The 17,927-nt window shown below is 38.8% G+C and overlaps 1 protein-coding gene across 6 annotated transcripts in view; it reads right to left on the bottom strand.

The window, feature by feature from the left end:
- NSD2 (nuclear receptor binding SET domain protein 2) overlaps positions 1-17,927 on the bottom strand; it is a 106,277-nt gene that overhangs the window by 33,171 nt on the left and 55,179 nt on the right. For all 6 annotated transcript variants that reach the window (XM_032186366.1, XM_032186369.1, XM_032186365.1 and 3 more), the window contains exons 3-7: positions 14,871-15,036; positions 7,379-7,545; positions 6,496-6,987; positions 1,710-1,854; positions 591-668 (exon numbers count right to left, since the gene is read on the bottom strand). In XM_032186366.1, the coding sequence (XP_032042257.1) occupies positions 591-668; positions 1,710-1,854; positions 6,496-6,987; positions 7,379-7,545; positions 14,871-15,036 (1,048 nt within the window). The remainder of the gene's footprint in view (positions 1-590; positions 669-1,709; positions 1,855-6,495; positions 6,988-7,378; positions 7,546-14,870; positions 15,037-17,927) is intronic.

Below are 17,927 nucleotides of genomic sequence, written 5' to 3' on the forward strand. Positions count from 1 at the left end.
GGGGCACAACTATGTTAACTGAAAATTGCCCTACAGCTACAAGCATTCTATTCCAGTGGGAACAAATAGTTACAAATATTAAAAATATAGTAACTTGAAAATACGAATAATTTTCAAATTAATGTTCATATCTAAACAATCTAGGACATATTCTATTATCAAACTCTGAATCCACAAAAACAGACTGAAATGGCTCCAGGAGAACCTGCTACTTATAAAAAGCCAGAAAAAGAAATCCCACAATATTCTTCCAAGTTTAAGATAAGAGGATTTGGGTAGGGGAACGAGTCAACTGACATGTTTTCATCTGTAGATAACTATAAATGTACACAATATATGTACTAGAAACACCTGGTACAGGTACAATTTCAATTACATTTCTTGCAATATGACACTGAGGAAGGTGAACAAAATTCAGCACTACAGCATTTAGATATTTAATTTGGGATCCATTAAAATTCTAACGTCAAGGAAGACAACATCTGAGATAAAATAAAGAGATTATGATACGTGGGCGATTACATAAAAAAATACACTCAATAGCTACTTATAATGATGAACTATTTGCACACAACACAAATTTCAATTACTTCTGGATCTTGATCTCCTTTTAGGTGAGTCTTGAAACACTTTACGTTTGGCCTCTCCAATATTCTTCAATGATGAACCTTGAGAGATACAGAATGTGTTTTTTTTTTAAACTGATATCCAAATATTTGACACTTAAATTTTAAAGTTAAAAACTTTTCAATTTTCCACAAAATGATGTTATTTCACACACACACAGATAGTTAACAAAACTGACTGCCATTTTTATACAAGTTTTTCCAAGTCTCACAAACTTTCAAACACTCCCTCTCATTCTTGTCATTGCCCAAAGCAGCACCTGTTGGTTCTAATACTTCCATAGTATATTCTTACAGTGCTATAAAACTATTTAAATTTGAAAAGTGATATCTATTGAAATTTGATAAAGTCCATGCAAATGCCAAACTATCTTCCTCTTTCTTTCTCAAATACATGACTCCAAAATCCTCAGATATTTTGCAAAATAGTTAAGACTCTTAATCAAAACTAAATGCTAGACAAAAGCAACAAAAAAGAAGAAAAAAAAAAAAGTATTTGAAATCTTGTACAACATCCTAAAAACTTTGCGTAGCACAATAAAATGCCAAGTGGATGAAAGATTCAGAATAAGGTTTGGAATACTTCTTCCTGAGTTGATGCTGATGAGGTAATATACTCTAGGTATTTGTATGAAGAAAAGGTGTAGCACTGATTACACTTTTAAAACCATTTCCTAAATCTTCTATTCAAAAAAACAAAAAACAAAAAAAAAACAAAACCAAAACAAACACTCAAATTTTACTAGTAGTAACACTTCGTCTTCCCTTCCCACCATCCACTAGTAACAGGCAGTGGATGCAATGGCAGCTGCTTATGGGCAGAAGAAGAATGAGAAATCAGCAATCTCTAAACAGTAGGTTTACATATAACAACTTTTCAGAACAATGAGCAAGAAATGTAGACTTCATGGGTTGCTTTTATTGTAACCATTGGCATTCCTTTGCTATTGGCACAAACACCAAGAATTAAAACTGGAAAACAGTGAAAGCTGTTTTCCCTACAGGTCTCAAATATGTGCTTAGTTTAACACCACTATGTATATCAAATTTAGTTAGAGTACACTAGCACAGTTTTACGTTTACCAGAGTCTTCTTCAGATTTGGGAGAGGTCACTATGGCAAACTTTGTGTTATAGCGAGCTTTCTGTTTTTCACTAAGCATGTTCCACTGCGATTCAAGCAATTCTTCAATCTCCTCACTTGACGCATCTGGATGTTCAGCAACCACCTATACATGCAGAAATAGGGTTTTATTAAAAAAAGGTGACCATTGAAACGAATGGCATATATTCTTCTATTGCTTTGGAAAACTGGATACAAACGAGTTATCTAACATCTGCTGTAGACAGAACTACATTCAAACATTTCGTATCCAGTTTTGGTTTGTATTTATTTTTTGAATAACCACTTCTTTCTAAAAAAAAATAATCTTTCAGCAGATTCAGAAGTATTAGGTACCGTTTTAGAAGTATCTATTTGCCTTTTAAAATTCAGAAAATTGAGTAGGAGTAGATCTTGTGGTATGGTGATTCCAAAAATTTTTATTAATTCTGGATGAAGTTTAATTCTGCCCCACAGAAAACACACAAGCAATATTGGAATAAATGCTTGCCTACAAGGACATCCACCAATCCACAGGAAAACTCGTTATGCATAGGGGTACTCCTTTATACCTATCTTAGCAGAGAGATTTACACAAACTAGCATCTGATGCAACATTCTGCTGTATTAATTTATCATTTTTATACTATTTATACAAATACTGGGAACTCAAAAAGCTGTGAATCTTTTCTTAATGTAAGCACAATACATAACAGCCATCATTATGGAAGTTAAGAGACTTCCTAGGAAGTTTATTCAACACAAACAGGAAAGGCAGTATCTAAAAACAAACAAACAAAAAACTCCTTCAGTATTTTCATACTCTCACTTAAGGAAAACCAGATTTGATAAATCTCAGAAGTCAGAAAGCTGTAAGATTCTGAAATCTACAGCAATGAAACAGTAGCTTTAAAACCAGCCCTCACTCCCTATCTCATTACCCAGCATTCTCCAAAGCCCCACAATTTATTACTGTAGTGATGCAACCAATACCCCGAAACCACGGAGCAAAAGAAAAAGCAGGCCAACGGAGCCAAATGTTTCAACAGTAACACCATTCAACAGAACAGAAAGACAATCTTTCTGTGGAAATAATTAACCTAACTTCTAAGAACGTGTTTTAATGTTGCATTTCCTGGTATCAAACAAGGTACAAGTGTACCAAGTGTACCAGTGAAGCTCCTCCTGGAGTTGCAGTAGTTGTTACGCCTTCTTCCCACTGAGATCATTCAGTGTCTAGGAAGAAAACTCATGCTGTAAGTTCTCCCCAAGTGGAGTCCTCCTGCTTCTATCTGGCACAAAATACTTGCTAGCAGAATATAACTACCTTTGGAAGCCTCTGTTCAAGGTTTGATTAATATTGCAAAGTATCCAAAAGTTATTGAGAGGGGAGAACACAGACCCACAAGAAACCTCTCCCACAGATCTCACCTCTTCAGGCAACCAAGTTAACAGCAATTTTGGCCACTGTCTGCTGAGTGTATAGCTCATTCTGCCCAAGTAGGGCACTGAGTTATTTCATTTTCTAACAAGCAACTAGCTGTGCTCATACAAACAAGATGCAGTTTAGTGTCACCTCCAGTCCGACCGAAATACAAACAAAAACAACAGGCATGAGAAACCCATGGCTCTTAATGAGGGAAGCTGCACAAAGAAGCACTGCCCAACAGTTTTCTCCAAAGTCTTCACGGTGTCATACTCAATTCCTGGCATACGTAGTGGAAACAGTACATGTGAAAATCATGCACTTCTCTACAGTATTTCTTAAAGTCTAAATATGCTACAGAAAAAAATGGAAGATCTTTTCTTAGATCTGGGAATTAACATTACTATAGGTGTGGAAAACATGGTACTTAGGTCAGGCACATACTGCTCATGCAAGCATATTACCTCCACTCATTTGTCTAGATGTCCAACAGATCCTTATATATGCAGAAATCTTCAATTGTGCACCCTACTAATGAACTTATTTCTTAATTTACCTTAAAATAGTCTCAATGCCCAAATCAATTAATTCATATGAACAGCAGAGCTGTCTGTCTCTCACTGAATAATACCTTTAGCCCAAGTCAGACACTTACTTGTAACTATCATGGTGGTTGTATTTCACAGAGAAAGTCCACAAGAACGCCAGCAGTACAAGATACAGCTGAACTCCTTTGGTGACAGCATGAAATACTTAACATATCACTACAACTATGACAGTGCTCCAAGCTTTCAATGCTTCCTTTCCTCAGGGAAACATGCCTACTAAAACCATTCTCCAGCAGCAATTCCAGGCTTCAAGCAGCCATCATTAATTTCTGAAAATTTCAACTGTTTCTCACTGTTCTATCCTCAGAAAAGTAACACAAAAAGTAGTAATTAATATAACCAAACCGATACACGAATCCTACTACCATACAAATCTAGACTCCAAACAAAACACAGCGGGAACATCTCTACTTTTAAGATACCGTGTGATTATTAGAGGCCCTGAATGAGAAGTCTTTAGTCATTCCCTTCCATCTCTTCCCAAGTCTGTGAGCCAGAGAACCTCTTTAGGATACAGTTTTGCTTTGTCCTTAATATATTTATGTAAATACCTAAGGAACCATACTCTGGTCTCTCAGATGCCACCAATATAAATGGGTCAAAAAGAGATCTGCTTTTTAGCTGATGTTATCACTACATCTAAAATATCAGAATAACTAAAACAAGAGGAAAAAAAAGTCTCTTGGATGGAAAGCAAACCACACAAGTTGAACCAGATAAGCCAAAGAGAAGGGAAAACACTGAGTGTTAGTTTGCACACAAATTCCACCTTCCACCAAAGCCACAAAACTGCCCTTTTAAAAGCAATCTGACAGGCCTGAAGAGTTCACTAAAATTAGGTAGCAGGTTTGGTGCAAGAAGCGTAAATATCTAAAATTGTATTTACCTTCTTTGCTAGTCGTCTTCACATCAAGAGAAAGGAAAAAACAGGCTCTAATGATCTTAACCTGTTAGAGGGACTTTTGGCTGCAGCTGTCTGTTATCTGCTGTTTTTATAACCTACATCTGTTCCATGCACAGAAATGCTTCTGTATCTAACAGCATCAGTCACATAATCGTGGATTTGGGTTTTCATGACTCATTTTATTAAAAGGTATTGTAGGTAGAAATGGTAGGATGCCCTCTCTCAAGATATATGTAGTATTTTGAAATTTATGTCCTTTTACCTACAACTGTGTAATACTAAACATTACCATCAGTGTGATTTTCAAGTTTATGTAAGTTTTTCAGTTTCCCAAAGTGACACTGAAGACAAATCAATTCTTCGATGTCAAATATTAATATTCTTTGCATTTTCCATCTATTATGTTGAAAGCTATAGTATAACCATAGAAGGGAATGAAACTTGATAACTGGCACAGTAAATAGCAATGTAACATCAGAGACACAGCATGTCTCTTCTGTAGTAGGATGAGTTCAGCTAAGAGTCCATAAAACCAATCATAAAAATCTAATTTCTTCCAGAGAAGTAATTTCATATGCCTCAATACTGCACAAAACTTCTTGCTACCTACCTTAAAGGCCAAGGAAATGCCCTCTTGCCATTACACAAGTTACTTACAGAAGAACTGGAAACAGAACTCACTTCTCTCAAACATGAGACAGATGTTTTACCCATACAACTTTTCATAATGAATATTTCAAAATCTGTACTTAATAGTCTGGGTACAAAACCCTCTTGTTTCCGGACCAGCAAACTGAACTGCTAATGTTTTTCTCAAGTGAACCAAATCCACAAAAAGCTATATGTACACTGTGTTCATTTTAACTCTCAAGAGGATCTTGAGTTGCAATGATCTAAAAAAGATCCTTAAGTTGAACTACTACTAATTTATTTCCTTGGAACAAAATCTGTTTTTCAACTTTTCTTCATAAAGTTCCGATTTGTTAATATTTTCTAATACAAATATCTTACAATGAAGTCAACAAATCAGCATCTAAAGACAATTAAAGTCATCTCTAACTTTCTGATCCCTTTGTGAGTATTACAGAAGAGTGCAACTAAAAGACAACATCAGAACTGATGATTCTTCCAGTGCATGGAATTGTACTGCAAATGCAGCAGAGGGCTGCTCATGATTATTGTTCAGATGTTCATAATTTTGAAGTAATGAGCTAGAACAGTGGTACTGCTTTTATGCCTCTAGCAGTCTTCATAAGAAATGTTGGTATTAAAGTAGTTATTTAATCTACCTTGCCACGGAGTGTAGTACTCTCAAAAAGGCCTAGTTTCTGTCCCAGCTGATTGCACACTGACAGTCATTTTCATATGCTTTGCTAACTGCTGAAGCTTCTTTTGAAGTTCAGCAAAGGATTCTAGGTAGGTAAATGGAGTTTTTGAAGAGTTTGAAGACAAGCAAACAGACTGCATGATTTGAGCCACGTCATCAAAAAGAACGCATAAGCTAACTGTAAGTAGATGGCCATAAACTGCATAACCTTGTTTATACTTGCCTGAGCATATCTATGCATATCTACTATATTTTATGTATATTAAAAAATTAAGGCTAATAAAAAGGACTGTTGGATTATGTAGGAAGATACTAATGTGACATGCTTAAAGTAAAATGGCACTATCACTATTTTGTTTACTCATCTACACTCCCTCCTTTCTGTTACTGTCTAGACCAAGATTTCATGCAGGCATACCTCATCAAACCCAGAATATTACGGATTCTATCGTAGCAATTAATTTTTGTCAACTAAAGTGAAGTAAGAGCTAAAAGAGACTAACCTCATCTCTGTGCTTTTGACAAAAGACCAAAAACTGAGATACTGCATCGCCCTTTCTGCTTCGTGGAGTAGATGCTGGAGTTTTCTTTCTATTGAGAGGGGAGCCTATCCCTCTTTTGGATTCTGCCTGATCAGATGACTTTTGAGGAGTAGTATTCTTAGTCCCCGACTGACTGCTTTCTTGCGTATCATCAGTGGCAGACAATTTTGATGTCCTTCTCCTCCTCTTGTTAGGAATGCCAGACTCCTTCATTGATTTCAGATTTTCAGTCGTTTCTTCGTTTGAGTAAGATGACTCATCTATCTCCTCTAACGGCTCCACAGCAATGCCAACTTCCTTTGCCACTCGAGGATTAAGATGAGGTCTGTCCCTAATGTAGATGAAGGTGTACTTGGCCTTCCGTTCTTCCACTGTCATGCTTACTGCTTCACTTGCTTGCTTAACACCCATCTCCCACTGTGGCCGCAGTTTCCCTGAAACAGGCTTTAACATCTGCAAGATAAGAAGACTGTGTGAGAAATTTGCTCGCTTTTGATTACAGAATACCAACAGTAACAAAAAACAATTTCAAGAGACTAAGTGTAATGTACAATTACAATTCAGACACTCAAATGGAATTGTATTTGATAGTACTGATACCACGTATAAATCAATGACAAAGCAGACCAGTACTCAATTTTAATAAGTAATATTTATTAATATATTTAATAAGTAATAGTGATAAGCCATCCCATGCTCCACATCTGTATGTGAAATATAAGAATATGAGACTGTAAAACAAGCCATCTTAAAAGCTCCCTAGAATATCTGTTTACATCTATACATACTCATAACAGGAAATTTAAAAGAAATGCACATCTTGCCTTATTTGGAAGCTTCTTACCTTTATTTTCTCTGCTTTAGTGAGGGCTTGTTTTGCACTTTCCTGGCATAATTGTTCAAACTGGTCTTTTTCTTTGAATGGCACAAGGCTCTTCTCAAATATCCAGGCTCGCTCTGGGGCGTCTCCAAAAAACTGAACATGATATTGACGAAAGCTCTTTTTCTGTCCTGAAAAATAATTTAATAAAGTATTTAAGATCCAACTTATATTGTTCTCTGTACTTCTTATAAGCTGCTAGTTACCACAATGACCAAAATACAGTACAACTGGTTTACCTTTCAAAAACCCAGTTACTGGATTGAAAGTCTCCGAGTTAAGTTATTAAGTTTGACATAAAAGCTGACCTGTTTAATACAAACAAAAATAAGCTTCGCTAAATTAACTTAAGGTTACAATCATCTGTCAGTGCTTTCTATGTATATTAACTTATATGTAAGCCTGGATCTTTCTGAAAATACTACATGTGAAAATCAATACAAAATTCAGATTTTCAAAGCTTGGATAGCCTGTGCACTAAGCCTCATCTGCAATCTACCTAAATCATAACTTTTAAATATTCTTAAATACAAACACACACTTCAGCTGATTTTAACAATTGCAATCACAACTTCATCTTAACCAAGCTTTTAAGGAATCAAGGCAAGAATGGAAAAGGATTTGTGTGGTGGAAGGGAGAGTGGGAAGATGAGAGAACAATTCTGAAATCTAGACAAGAGATATCTTTCTAAGATCAAAAAGAGGAATACTGGCTCAGTGTAGTAAGAAATAGGCATACGACCTTCCCCTACTAAAGATCTCAGCTATTCTGCAGGGAAGGGGGAAGAAAACACCTTCAAAATTCATGGAGGATTTCAGAGTTAACAACCAACTTCTACGTGGCAGATGGCATAGGTAAGAGAATCAGACTTGAGAGGTCCTTGAGCATCTCCTTCCTAAAATCTTGCAGATTTGTTGCATGCTAAGTGTTCAAATTAAAAAAAAAAAAAAAAAAAAGTTTTGCTGTGATGAGCTACACTTTTGTGGTTGTCAGTACTGCTAAAAAGGATCAGCTACATGCCCTACAGTATTCTGTATACAGTTCTTCAAGGTATCACCGTATTAGTATGTCTAAGATGTAGTCTGTGAGGAAGAGGAAATCAGGGAAGGATTTCTGTGTGGTAAGAACAAATAACAGTCGTGGTCATCTGCAACAGATGTTTTCAAACTAGGTCTAGATTTTGCTAGGTTATTCACTCACATCATACCTTCTGATTTAGTCAGCAAATACTTCTAGCTGATTGCCTCATACACTATTATTACAGTGTTTTCTAGACTTAGAAAGAACTCTCTTTTTGCAATTACTCAGCCAATAATTATGTTTCAAGAGGTTTGATCTTGCCTCAAGATGTGGCATCTGGAACAGTAATATGAAATCAACCTAATGAATGCTATGAGCCTAGGTTTAACTAACCATTACAGCCATATATACTACACACACGAGAGCTACAAGAATGATAATGACTCATTTGAGATCAGGTATGAGACTCAAGAGGAATGGCATAGGTAAAGGTCTCAGGACTGTAGGTGTCCAAGACACAATCCGGTGGCCTAATACATGCTCCAATAAGGCACAGCAAAGAAAAATTCTCTAACAATAATTATTTTGTCCCATCAAGAAAATTCCACTTAACTAGGGACTACTGAGCTCCAATGAACTAACCTCCGATAAAATAAAGGATACATTTTGTATTTAACCAGGATGTCCTAGCTGCTGACAGAGATGGCACATGCTACATTTATGACCACCTGTTAAAATCTGCCTTTGATCATCCAACAGCCCAGTTCCTAGAAGACTCACATGCTCTCTTCCTTTTGCAGTATAACACTGGATGGCTGTAACTGCCTAATTAATTAGTCTAAATAATAGTGTCTACCATTAGAAAAATTGAACCTATTTTTGAATCTGCAGGTATCTTCTGTGGTCTGAATGAGTAACAGCACTCCTGGATGAAATAAAGGACATCACTGTGGATTGCTAAATACCAAGCCACCATTTTGGGCTCACAGAAGCCCACAAACCACAAGCTGCTGGGGTTCTGGCAGAGCTTTCTGCAGGACCCACCACTGTTGTTGGTCACTCGCTGAGGAGATCACCTCAGGTGCATGCCTGCTCTGCAGCAGAGCAAGGGACTGTGGTGAACAGGGGGGTTTCCTACAAAGAAGGTTCAGGGAGTGCTGTGACCAGGGTGGGCTAACAGGGCATGGTGTGGCAGTTTGCATGGTTGGGTGTGCAGGGGGAATCGTAGAATATCCTGAGCTGGAAGGGACCAACAAGGATCATGGAGTCCAACTCCTGGCTCAACACAGGGCTACCCAAAAATCAGACCCTTAAGTCTGACAGCATTGTCCAAATGCTTCTTGAACCCCAGCAGCTCGGTGCCATGACCACTGCCCTGGGGAGCCTGTCCCAGTGCTCGACCACCCTCTGGGTGCAGAACCTTTCCCTAACCCCCAGCCTGACCCTCCCCTGTCCCAGCTCCATGCTGTTCCCTCGGGTCCTGTCGCTGTCCCCAGAGAGCAGAGCTCAGCACCTGCCCCTCCGCTCCCTGTGAGGGAGCTGCAGGCCGCCATGAGGCCTCCCCTCAGCCTGCTCTGCTCGGGGCTGAACACAACAAGGGCCCTCAGCCGCTCCTTATGGGTCTTCCCCTCCAGAGCCCTCACCATCTTTGTAGGGCTCCTCTGGATGCAACACCATAGTTTTATGTCCTTTCTGTACCTTGGTGCCCAAAACTGATATACCAACCGGACCCAACCCACAGGGATGCCTGCTGCCTCCCTGAGTACGAGACGTTGCTGGAAAAGTGACTGGCCTGGTATGGCCCTTTGATTATTGTTTTCTCATGCTGGCAGTGATGAGGTAGCAAAGAGAAGTCTAATAGCAATCAAATGGGATTTCAGGGACTTGGGGCAATTTGTTAAAGGATCAGGTGCACAAGCAGTGTTTTCCTCTATCCTTCCAGTAGCAGGGAACAATGGTGAAAGGAAGAGGCAGACCCAGCTGATCAACACGTGGCTCCAAGGCTGGTGTCACCAGCAGAATTTTGGGTTTCTCAATCATGGGGGGGTCCACACAATACCAGGCCTGCAGGTGCTGGATGGGATCTGGCTTTCTCAGAGCAGGAAAAGGATTTTTGCGCAGGAGTTAGCAGGGCTGACTGATAAAATTTTAAGGTAGATTTGAAGGGGGAAAGGGGTAAAACCAGGCAAGCCAGTGATAAGCTATCACTGAGAGAAGGTCTCATGGGTGAAGTGGTGACTGGTGACCATCTTGGCCACAGTGACCATGAAGTAGTCGAATTTAAAATCTTTGGTGATAGGAGGAAAACTGCCACCAAAACCTCAACCCTGGATATGAGGAGAGCAGACTTCAGACTGTTCAGGGAACTGGTTAGTAAGGTCCCCTGGGAAGCTGCTTTTGTAAACAGTTGGGTCTGTCAGTGCCGGTCAGTTTTTAAGTACCACCTCTTAAAAGCACAGGAGCAGGCAATTCCAAAATCTCTGAATCCAAGCAGGTGGAGTAGGAGGTTGGCTTGGCTAAACAGGGATCTTCTAGAGCTTAGGTGGAAAAAAGTGTATGGCCACTGGAAACAAGGTCGGGTGACATGGGAGGCCTACAGAGGTGCTGTTTGCAACTGTAGGGAGAAAATCTGAGCAGCCAAAGCTCAGTTAGAGCTGAAGCTGGCCGGTACTGTGAAGGACAATAAAAAGGGCTTTTAAAAATATATTAACAGCAAATGGAGGACCAGAGATAACATTGGTCCATTACTTGATGAGGATGGTCACCTCACATATAGGATAGGGATATATACAAAGCAGAAACATTTAATACCTTCTTTGCCTCCGTTTTCAACACTAATGATAGGCTTTGGGGGTCCCAGAGCCCTGAGATGGAGGACTGTGACTGCGAGAATGATGAACTTGCAGCCAAGCCCAAACCTGTACAGGATTTGCTGCTCCAGCTGGGCGCAGGTAACCCTATGGGGCCTGACAGGATACATTCCAGGGTACTGGAAGAGCTGGCTGATCTCATCATGAGACCTCTCTCAATTACGTTTCAATGGAAATCTGGAGAGGTCCCAGTTGACTGGAAGCTGGCAAACATAGTTCCTATTTTCAAGAAGGGCAAGAAAGAAGACCCTGGTAATTACAGGCCTGTCAGTCTCACTTCAGTGCCTGGTGATATTATGAAGAAGATTATTCTGGGAGTTATTGAAAAACACCTGAAAGACAATGCAGTCATTGGTCATAGCCAGCATGAGTTCATGACGGTAATGTCCTGTTTAAAGAACTTAATTTCCTCTTATGACAAGCACACCCACCTTAGTGACCAAGAGAAGCTAGCTGATGTAATCTTTCTGGATTTCAGAAAAGATTTTGATACTGTTTCTCACAGTATCCTTCTAGACAAAATGTCCAGCATACAACTAGACAAAATCCTAATGAAATGGGTGAACAATTGGCTGATGGGTCAGGCTCAAAGGATTATAGTAAATGGGGTTACATCAGGCTGTCAGCCAGTCACTAGTGGGGTTTCTCAGGACTCCATTTTACTGACAGTTCTCTTTAATGTTTTCAAAAATGACTCAGGTGCAGGACTCGAAGGTATATTACGTTTGTGGATGACACTAAACTAGGAAGAGCTATTGATTCCCTCAAGGGCAGAGAGACCTTGCAGAGAGATCTGGACAAATTAGAGGGCTGGGCAATCACCAACTGCATGAAGTTTAACAAGAGCCAGATTCTGCATCTGGGATGCGGCAGCCCTAGCTGTACGTACAGAGTGGGGTGTGAGAGGCTGAAAGGGAACTGGTGGTTCTGGTTGACAGCAAGCTGAACATGAGTCAAAGGTGGAGGTTCTTGGTGGAGGTTTATACCTATGTACTTCCTGAAGGTCAGAGCAAGCCCCAAGTCAACTCCAGAGTAAATACCTGAAATGCTCCTCATATATATATATTATTTCAAAGAGATGGAATTTATTTTAAAGTGTGTGGGCTCCTCTTTCTGTTAGCACTCCACAGGTTCCACTCGCAGGTATGACATTGTTTGTTTGTTACCTAAATTTGTTTTTATAATTTCCTTTAAAAAGCCACCATGCTTGATAATGAAGCATGAATCTTGCTCCTTTCAAGGAGCAGAATAATTTAGTTAGGAAATAAAACAGCTCTATTTCTCTCAAAATCCAGCTCTTCTATGTCACAGTAGACTAAATAGTCAAAGACTACAACAACAGGGACTGCCTGATCAACTCTGAAAGACTGCTGCACGAAATATTTGCCCGAGAAATCTATAACAGCCATTTTAGCAATTTCACGGATTTTGAAAGGGATTTCAAGAAACCATTTAGTTTACTATCAACATTGAGTCTATCTATAATCCTAGAGATCCTCCTTCAATTTGTTCTTAAAAACCTACTGTGAATGAGATCACACAATCTCTCCAGGCAACTCATTCCAGCATGTCACTATCTTTTTCACTTCCAAGTCGTTCTTACTATGCAGCGTAAATATTCATGGTTACAAAACTGTCTTGTTCTCAGAGTAAGAAGAATTTATGTTTTTTCTTCCTTGCACGTAACTTGTGTTATTTAAGGCCAGTTAATGTGCTTCTTCTTTAGCTCCTCCTTGTCAGCATAAAGAGCCCCAGTTCCTTCTGTTTATCCTCTGTTCTTTATACGTAAGTGTAACTTTGGTCTTCCTGCAGGGAAAACTACATGGTGTTATTATGACTTTCAGATTCTTTTCTTCAGAAATGCAGCTTTCCACTCGTTTCCTAGCATGACTTTTTACCACTGAAAAAAAATATTTATTCCTACTGAATTGCATTTTTTTTCAGACCACACCCTCAAAGTGCCAAGATCACTATTATTTCTAGTCCTACATGTTTCTAGTCCCTCCATGTTGGTGGAGAGATTTGGTTCCATCAAATTAGTGAGGGATGATTTGAAAAGGTGCCTAGAAAGCTGGCTGGGCCACTGGCCTCACAACTGCTGCAATCAGAGATACAAAGTCCAAACAGTGGTCTGTTACTTGCACTTTACTAGGACAGATCCTGTTTAACATCCTACCAAATGACCTGGACCAGAGCAGAGGGCTCCTGGGGAATAATTCCAGTCAGCACCCTACAGCCATGAGGAAAAACTTAACATGCTTGAGAAACAGGCTGACAGGAACCTCATTAAGTTCAACAAAAGCAAACACAGAGTCCTGCACTCAAGACAGGATAAGCTGACACCGCAGTACACAATGGATGCTGTCTGACTAGAAAGCAGCTATGCAAAAAAGATGTGGGGTCCCCGTGGACATCAAACTGAACATGAACCAACTTAACCTTGCATAACCTTGTAGTGAAGAAGGCCACATACTTGTAGAATATACAAATGGCAAGAATATAGCCAGCAGGTCAGATAAACCAAAGAGGCTTATTCCTCTCTATTCAGCACCTATGAGATCACATCTGGAATACCGTATCTAGTTTTGGGTTCCCCAGTGCAGCGAAGACACTGACATATTACAGGCAGTCCAGTGGAGGGCTAACAAGGTGATTAGGGAGCTGGAGCACAGTATGTACACTAAGATGTTCAAGGAGCTTTTTAAGTCTCAGGAAACCAAAACCAAAACCAACTAAACCAGAGCAAACAACCCACTGAACTTTAGAGAGATCTTACTGCTGTCTTCAGCTGCTTAATGAAGAAGGATACAAAGAAGACTGAGCCAGACTCTCCCTGGATTCACACAGTGCTAATACAAAAGGCTGTGCAATCCCCATCCTTGAAGACATTAAATATTTCACGGGACAAGGCCTTGTGCAACCTCGTTTAGCTTGGAGAACTTGTGACTTGTGACAACCTACATTACTTTATCATTCTACAGGCAGCACAGATAAACTTTGAAAGTTTCAGAACAGAGTAAGAAACTGCAAATGAGATGAAGAAATTGGTACAATTTCTACTTAAGAATTACATAAACACTCAGTAGTGCCAGCATTAAAATCAGCTAATGTCTGTAGATAACTATTGATTCTATGAATCATAGAAAATGAAGCTGGCTGAATTAGGAATTGCTTTTAGTAAAGCATCGTCACCAGGAGCATTTAATTCCTATTAGCTTTCAATAAAATTTTTAGCCCGTGTCGCTTCTCCAAACATCACCATAAAACCAAGGGGAAGTATGTACCAGCAAATAATTTTTTAATAAAACTTCAACCAATTTCACAGATCACAATTTTGATATCCTTCAGAGAATGTTCAGAGTTACAAAATAACACAGTGAAAAAACCTCAAGCCATCATATGCTCAAGAACAGTGCTTGCATCATTTTAACATTCTTTCTGACAGCAACAAACCGGTTCAGTTACTGATACAATGGAACAGAAAGAATGAAGAACAGAACTTTTCCAAAATAATGTTTATATAATCATGAAAGGAATCTGGATGTTTGTAGGATCGCTGACATACCTTTTAGTTTAGTGTAGGCATGGAGAACAGGATCAGCAGAAACCATACATGGCCACCATGGGAAACCGGACACTTTTGACCACACTAGATCTCCTATGTTATACTTCAACAGATGGACTTTGTCTTCTTTGATGGTACTCTGAGTCAAATCTTTCTTAGCAGGAGCCTTAAAAAATGAAAAAAAAAAAGAAGAAAAAAATTATCACCATGTTTCTCCTTCGGATATGCACTTGGATTACCAAACATCACACAAAAAATAAACAACAAACTACAGTTTGTATTCTGTTTAAATATCCTAGTTAAATGTACAAACATATACAGTGGTAAATGGAAAGAGGAAAGAGAAATATGATGCTAGAAAAGGGTTATAGTGTTTTCTAGCAAACAATAATTATATTTCTTGTGTAATAAAGACTAAGTCCCAATTCTTGTTCTCTCACAGCATAAAATTCCCAGTTCCACTTCTGTTCTTTTCAGCTTGAAATATTGGCAAATAAGCTGTAGTTTGCCTTTATCTTTTTGAATAACTGCCGAGAGATCATCAGGAAGGCTAACTCTAATTTCAACCACATTAAACGGAGCACCGACTGATGGAAAAGCCAACCTCCCTTTGTATGGAACATTATCAGTTAAGTGCTATACAAACAAAAATTCTGTTTGAGGTTAGAATCTAGAATAGACTGAAATACCATCTTTATGTCTGAAGAGTAACTACATACATAACTAGTCAAGAAAACAAAATTCTGCACCTTTTAGCTCTATTTCGACATAGTAAGGAAAGCATGACAAGAATCCTTCCCCACGTCCTTTTGCAAGTTTTTTGTTTGTTTGTTTTTTTTCTATTCCAGTTCTAGCAGTAGAAGTGTGTGTGTCCAGCTGGTCCTCTAAAGCTATTCTTGCTGTTGGAAAACTATTACACAACTATTTCCCGTTCAATGGATAGATTTAAATTCTACAAGGGAGTTTTACGCTCTCCTGTGATAGGCACACGTTTTTATAGCATCATAATGAAATTCAGCAACACAGACATTTGTTCACAAGCTAGAACTATTTCACATTTGATGAAGCTAGTTAGTCTGTCTTTTTGCCTTCATCTGTTCTATTTGATGTAAATAACGGATGCCCTTATCTTTTCAGACATGAAGACTGGATGTACAGAAGCACAGAACATGTCTCATTGCAGCTACCTAGGCATATTTTTATTTGCTTTTATCTTTTTCCAATACTATATGTATGCACAACAAATTATATCATTCATCTTTTCTAGTACCAGCTCAAGAGCTTCAGGCTTTCAGTGGATTTAATGCTAGAGAAGGAACGAAAATTTGTTTTAATTAATGGAAGTGGCAAGAAGAAAGAAGGTACACTGCTAAAAGGCTGGAAATCAACAATATGGAAATGTCAGGTTACCTTGTATGTAGATTTTTAAATCCAGAGAATGCTACTATGATTAACCGCACATTATTTTCCAAGCTCAAACAACAATCTTTGACACACTCTAACAGCACAGAGATTTTTTAATATTCAGACCCAGAGGTACGTCCAGTTAGAAAGACTAAAGCTTACTGTCCTGAGCAACTCCTTTCCTCAAAGCTTTTGCTTTTAAAGCTGCTCCTTGTAAACACACATGATGCTATGTCATCTGATTGCTAGGGACAGTTACTCATCTAGTGATTCAGCTTTTCTGATGAATTCAGGCTTGGTTCATGTGCCTCCAGCAAGAGCCATGTTCCCATGTCTCAAGGTTTGGCCCTCTAAGGAATCTGCAAGACCATCAGAAAACCCCTCCCGCTGAGTTTGCCTCAAGTCCAGCAGTCTCAAAAGACCTACAAGATTCCAAGCAGATGTGAAAAATCAAACGCTCCTTCTAGCAGTGAAACATGACATGAAAAGTTAAGCTTAAAGGCTACAAATTAAGAAATACATATGCTGAGAACAGATCCGGAAAAACGTTAATCCTAACACACACAAACCGACTTCGGCATTGAAACAAAATAGATGGGATGCAAATATTTTTCAATGAGCTAAATTTTCAGAAATGTGAAAGTTATTCAGGATGCTACGTCTCATTTTTAATTTATGAGTCCCAGTATTCTTCAGAAAGTGCAACTAGGCTGAAAAGATTTACGACTACAATCTGAGAGGGAGCTGGCTGGAATAATGAAAAGGCTCTAGCAGTGCTTCTTCCTGCAGTGGAATCTGAAAGGGACGGCAGTACAGGGGTGAATATTGCATTTCAACACATCTACGAGCACCTCACAAATCTGAAGAGCTCTGTTACCGGAATGGATCATGATAAAAACTTGAAAATGACAGCCCCCTGATAAAATCTGCAAATCAATGTAACATTTTCTGTATTTATGCTTTCTTTTATTAATAACATGCACATGCTTTCAAAGATGGCAAGTACAGCCCAGAATTCTATATACATAATTTTTTGAAGACCTCTCATATGAGGCTATTTCTAAACAAGTTTTCCACCCAGTCTCCTGATGGCACGTATGCTATTGTATGATGAGAGCTGGAGCTTCTTTCATGAGATATCTGCACTCACTGATATTTTTAAGAAAGGGAAATCACCGTTGAAGTTACAAACTGGTAGAGAACAAGTAATTGGACTTCCAGGTGTTTTTACTTCAGAAGAAAACTGGAATTGCTGTTTAGGTGAATTTTGATTTAATAACTGAGATACCCAGATCAACTCTTTCTGTGATGACACTTAAACACTTAAGGAAGCAAATTAAAATGCAAGACTCCTGGTTTAGAGCACAACTATAAAATGAGGAAAAGAAGCTCAAGCAAGTCATACTATTTTAAAGTAATTTCTTCTCCTCAATTTTTGCCTCTAACAATATCTTTTTTTTTTTTAATTTCTTGATAGTGTTCTAATTTCCTATGAGATACCCTACCCACAAATGCCAACAAAAAAAAGTCTGTATGGCTTTCCCTGCTGCAGAGGAGCATAGATCAGTCTTTACTTACTGTAATTGCTAAAATAAGTCCGGCTTGCCCTGTGTTACACCCCATTCTGCTACCTTCTCCTGTAGTTTTGACAGA

The sequence above is a fragment of the Aythya fuligula genome, chromosome 4 (assembly GCF_009819795.1).
Source record: "Aythya fuligula isolate bAytFul2 chromosome 4, bAytFul2.pri, whole genome shotgun sequence".
Taxonomy (NCBI): domain Eukaryota; kingdom Metazoa; phylum Chordata; class Aves; order Anseriformes; family Anatidae; genus Aythya; species Aythya fuligula.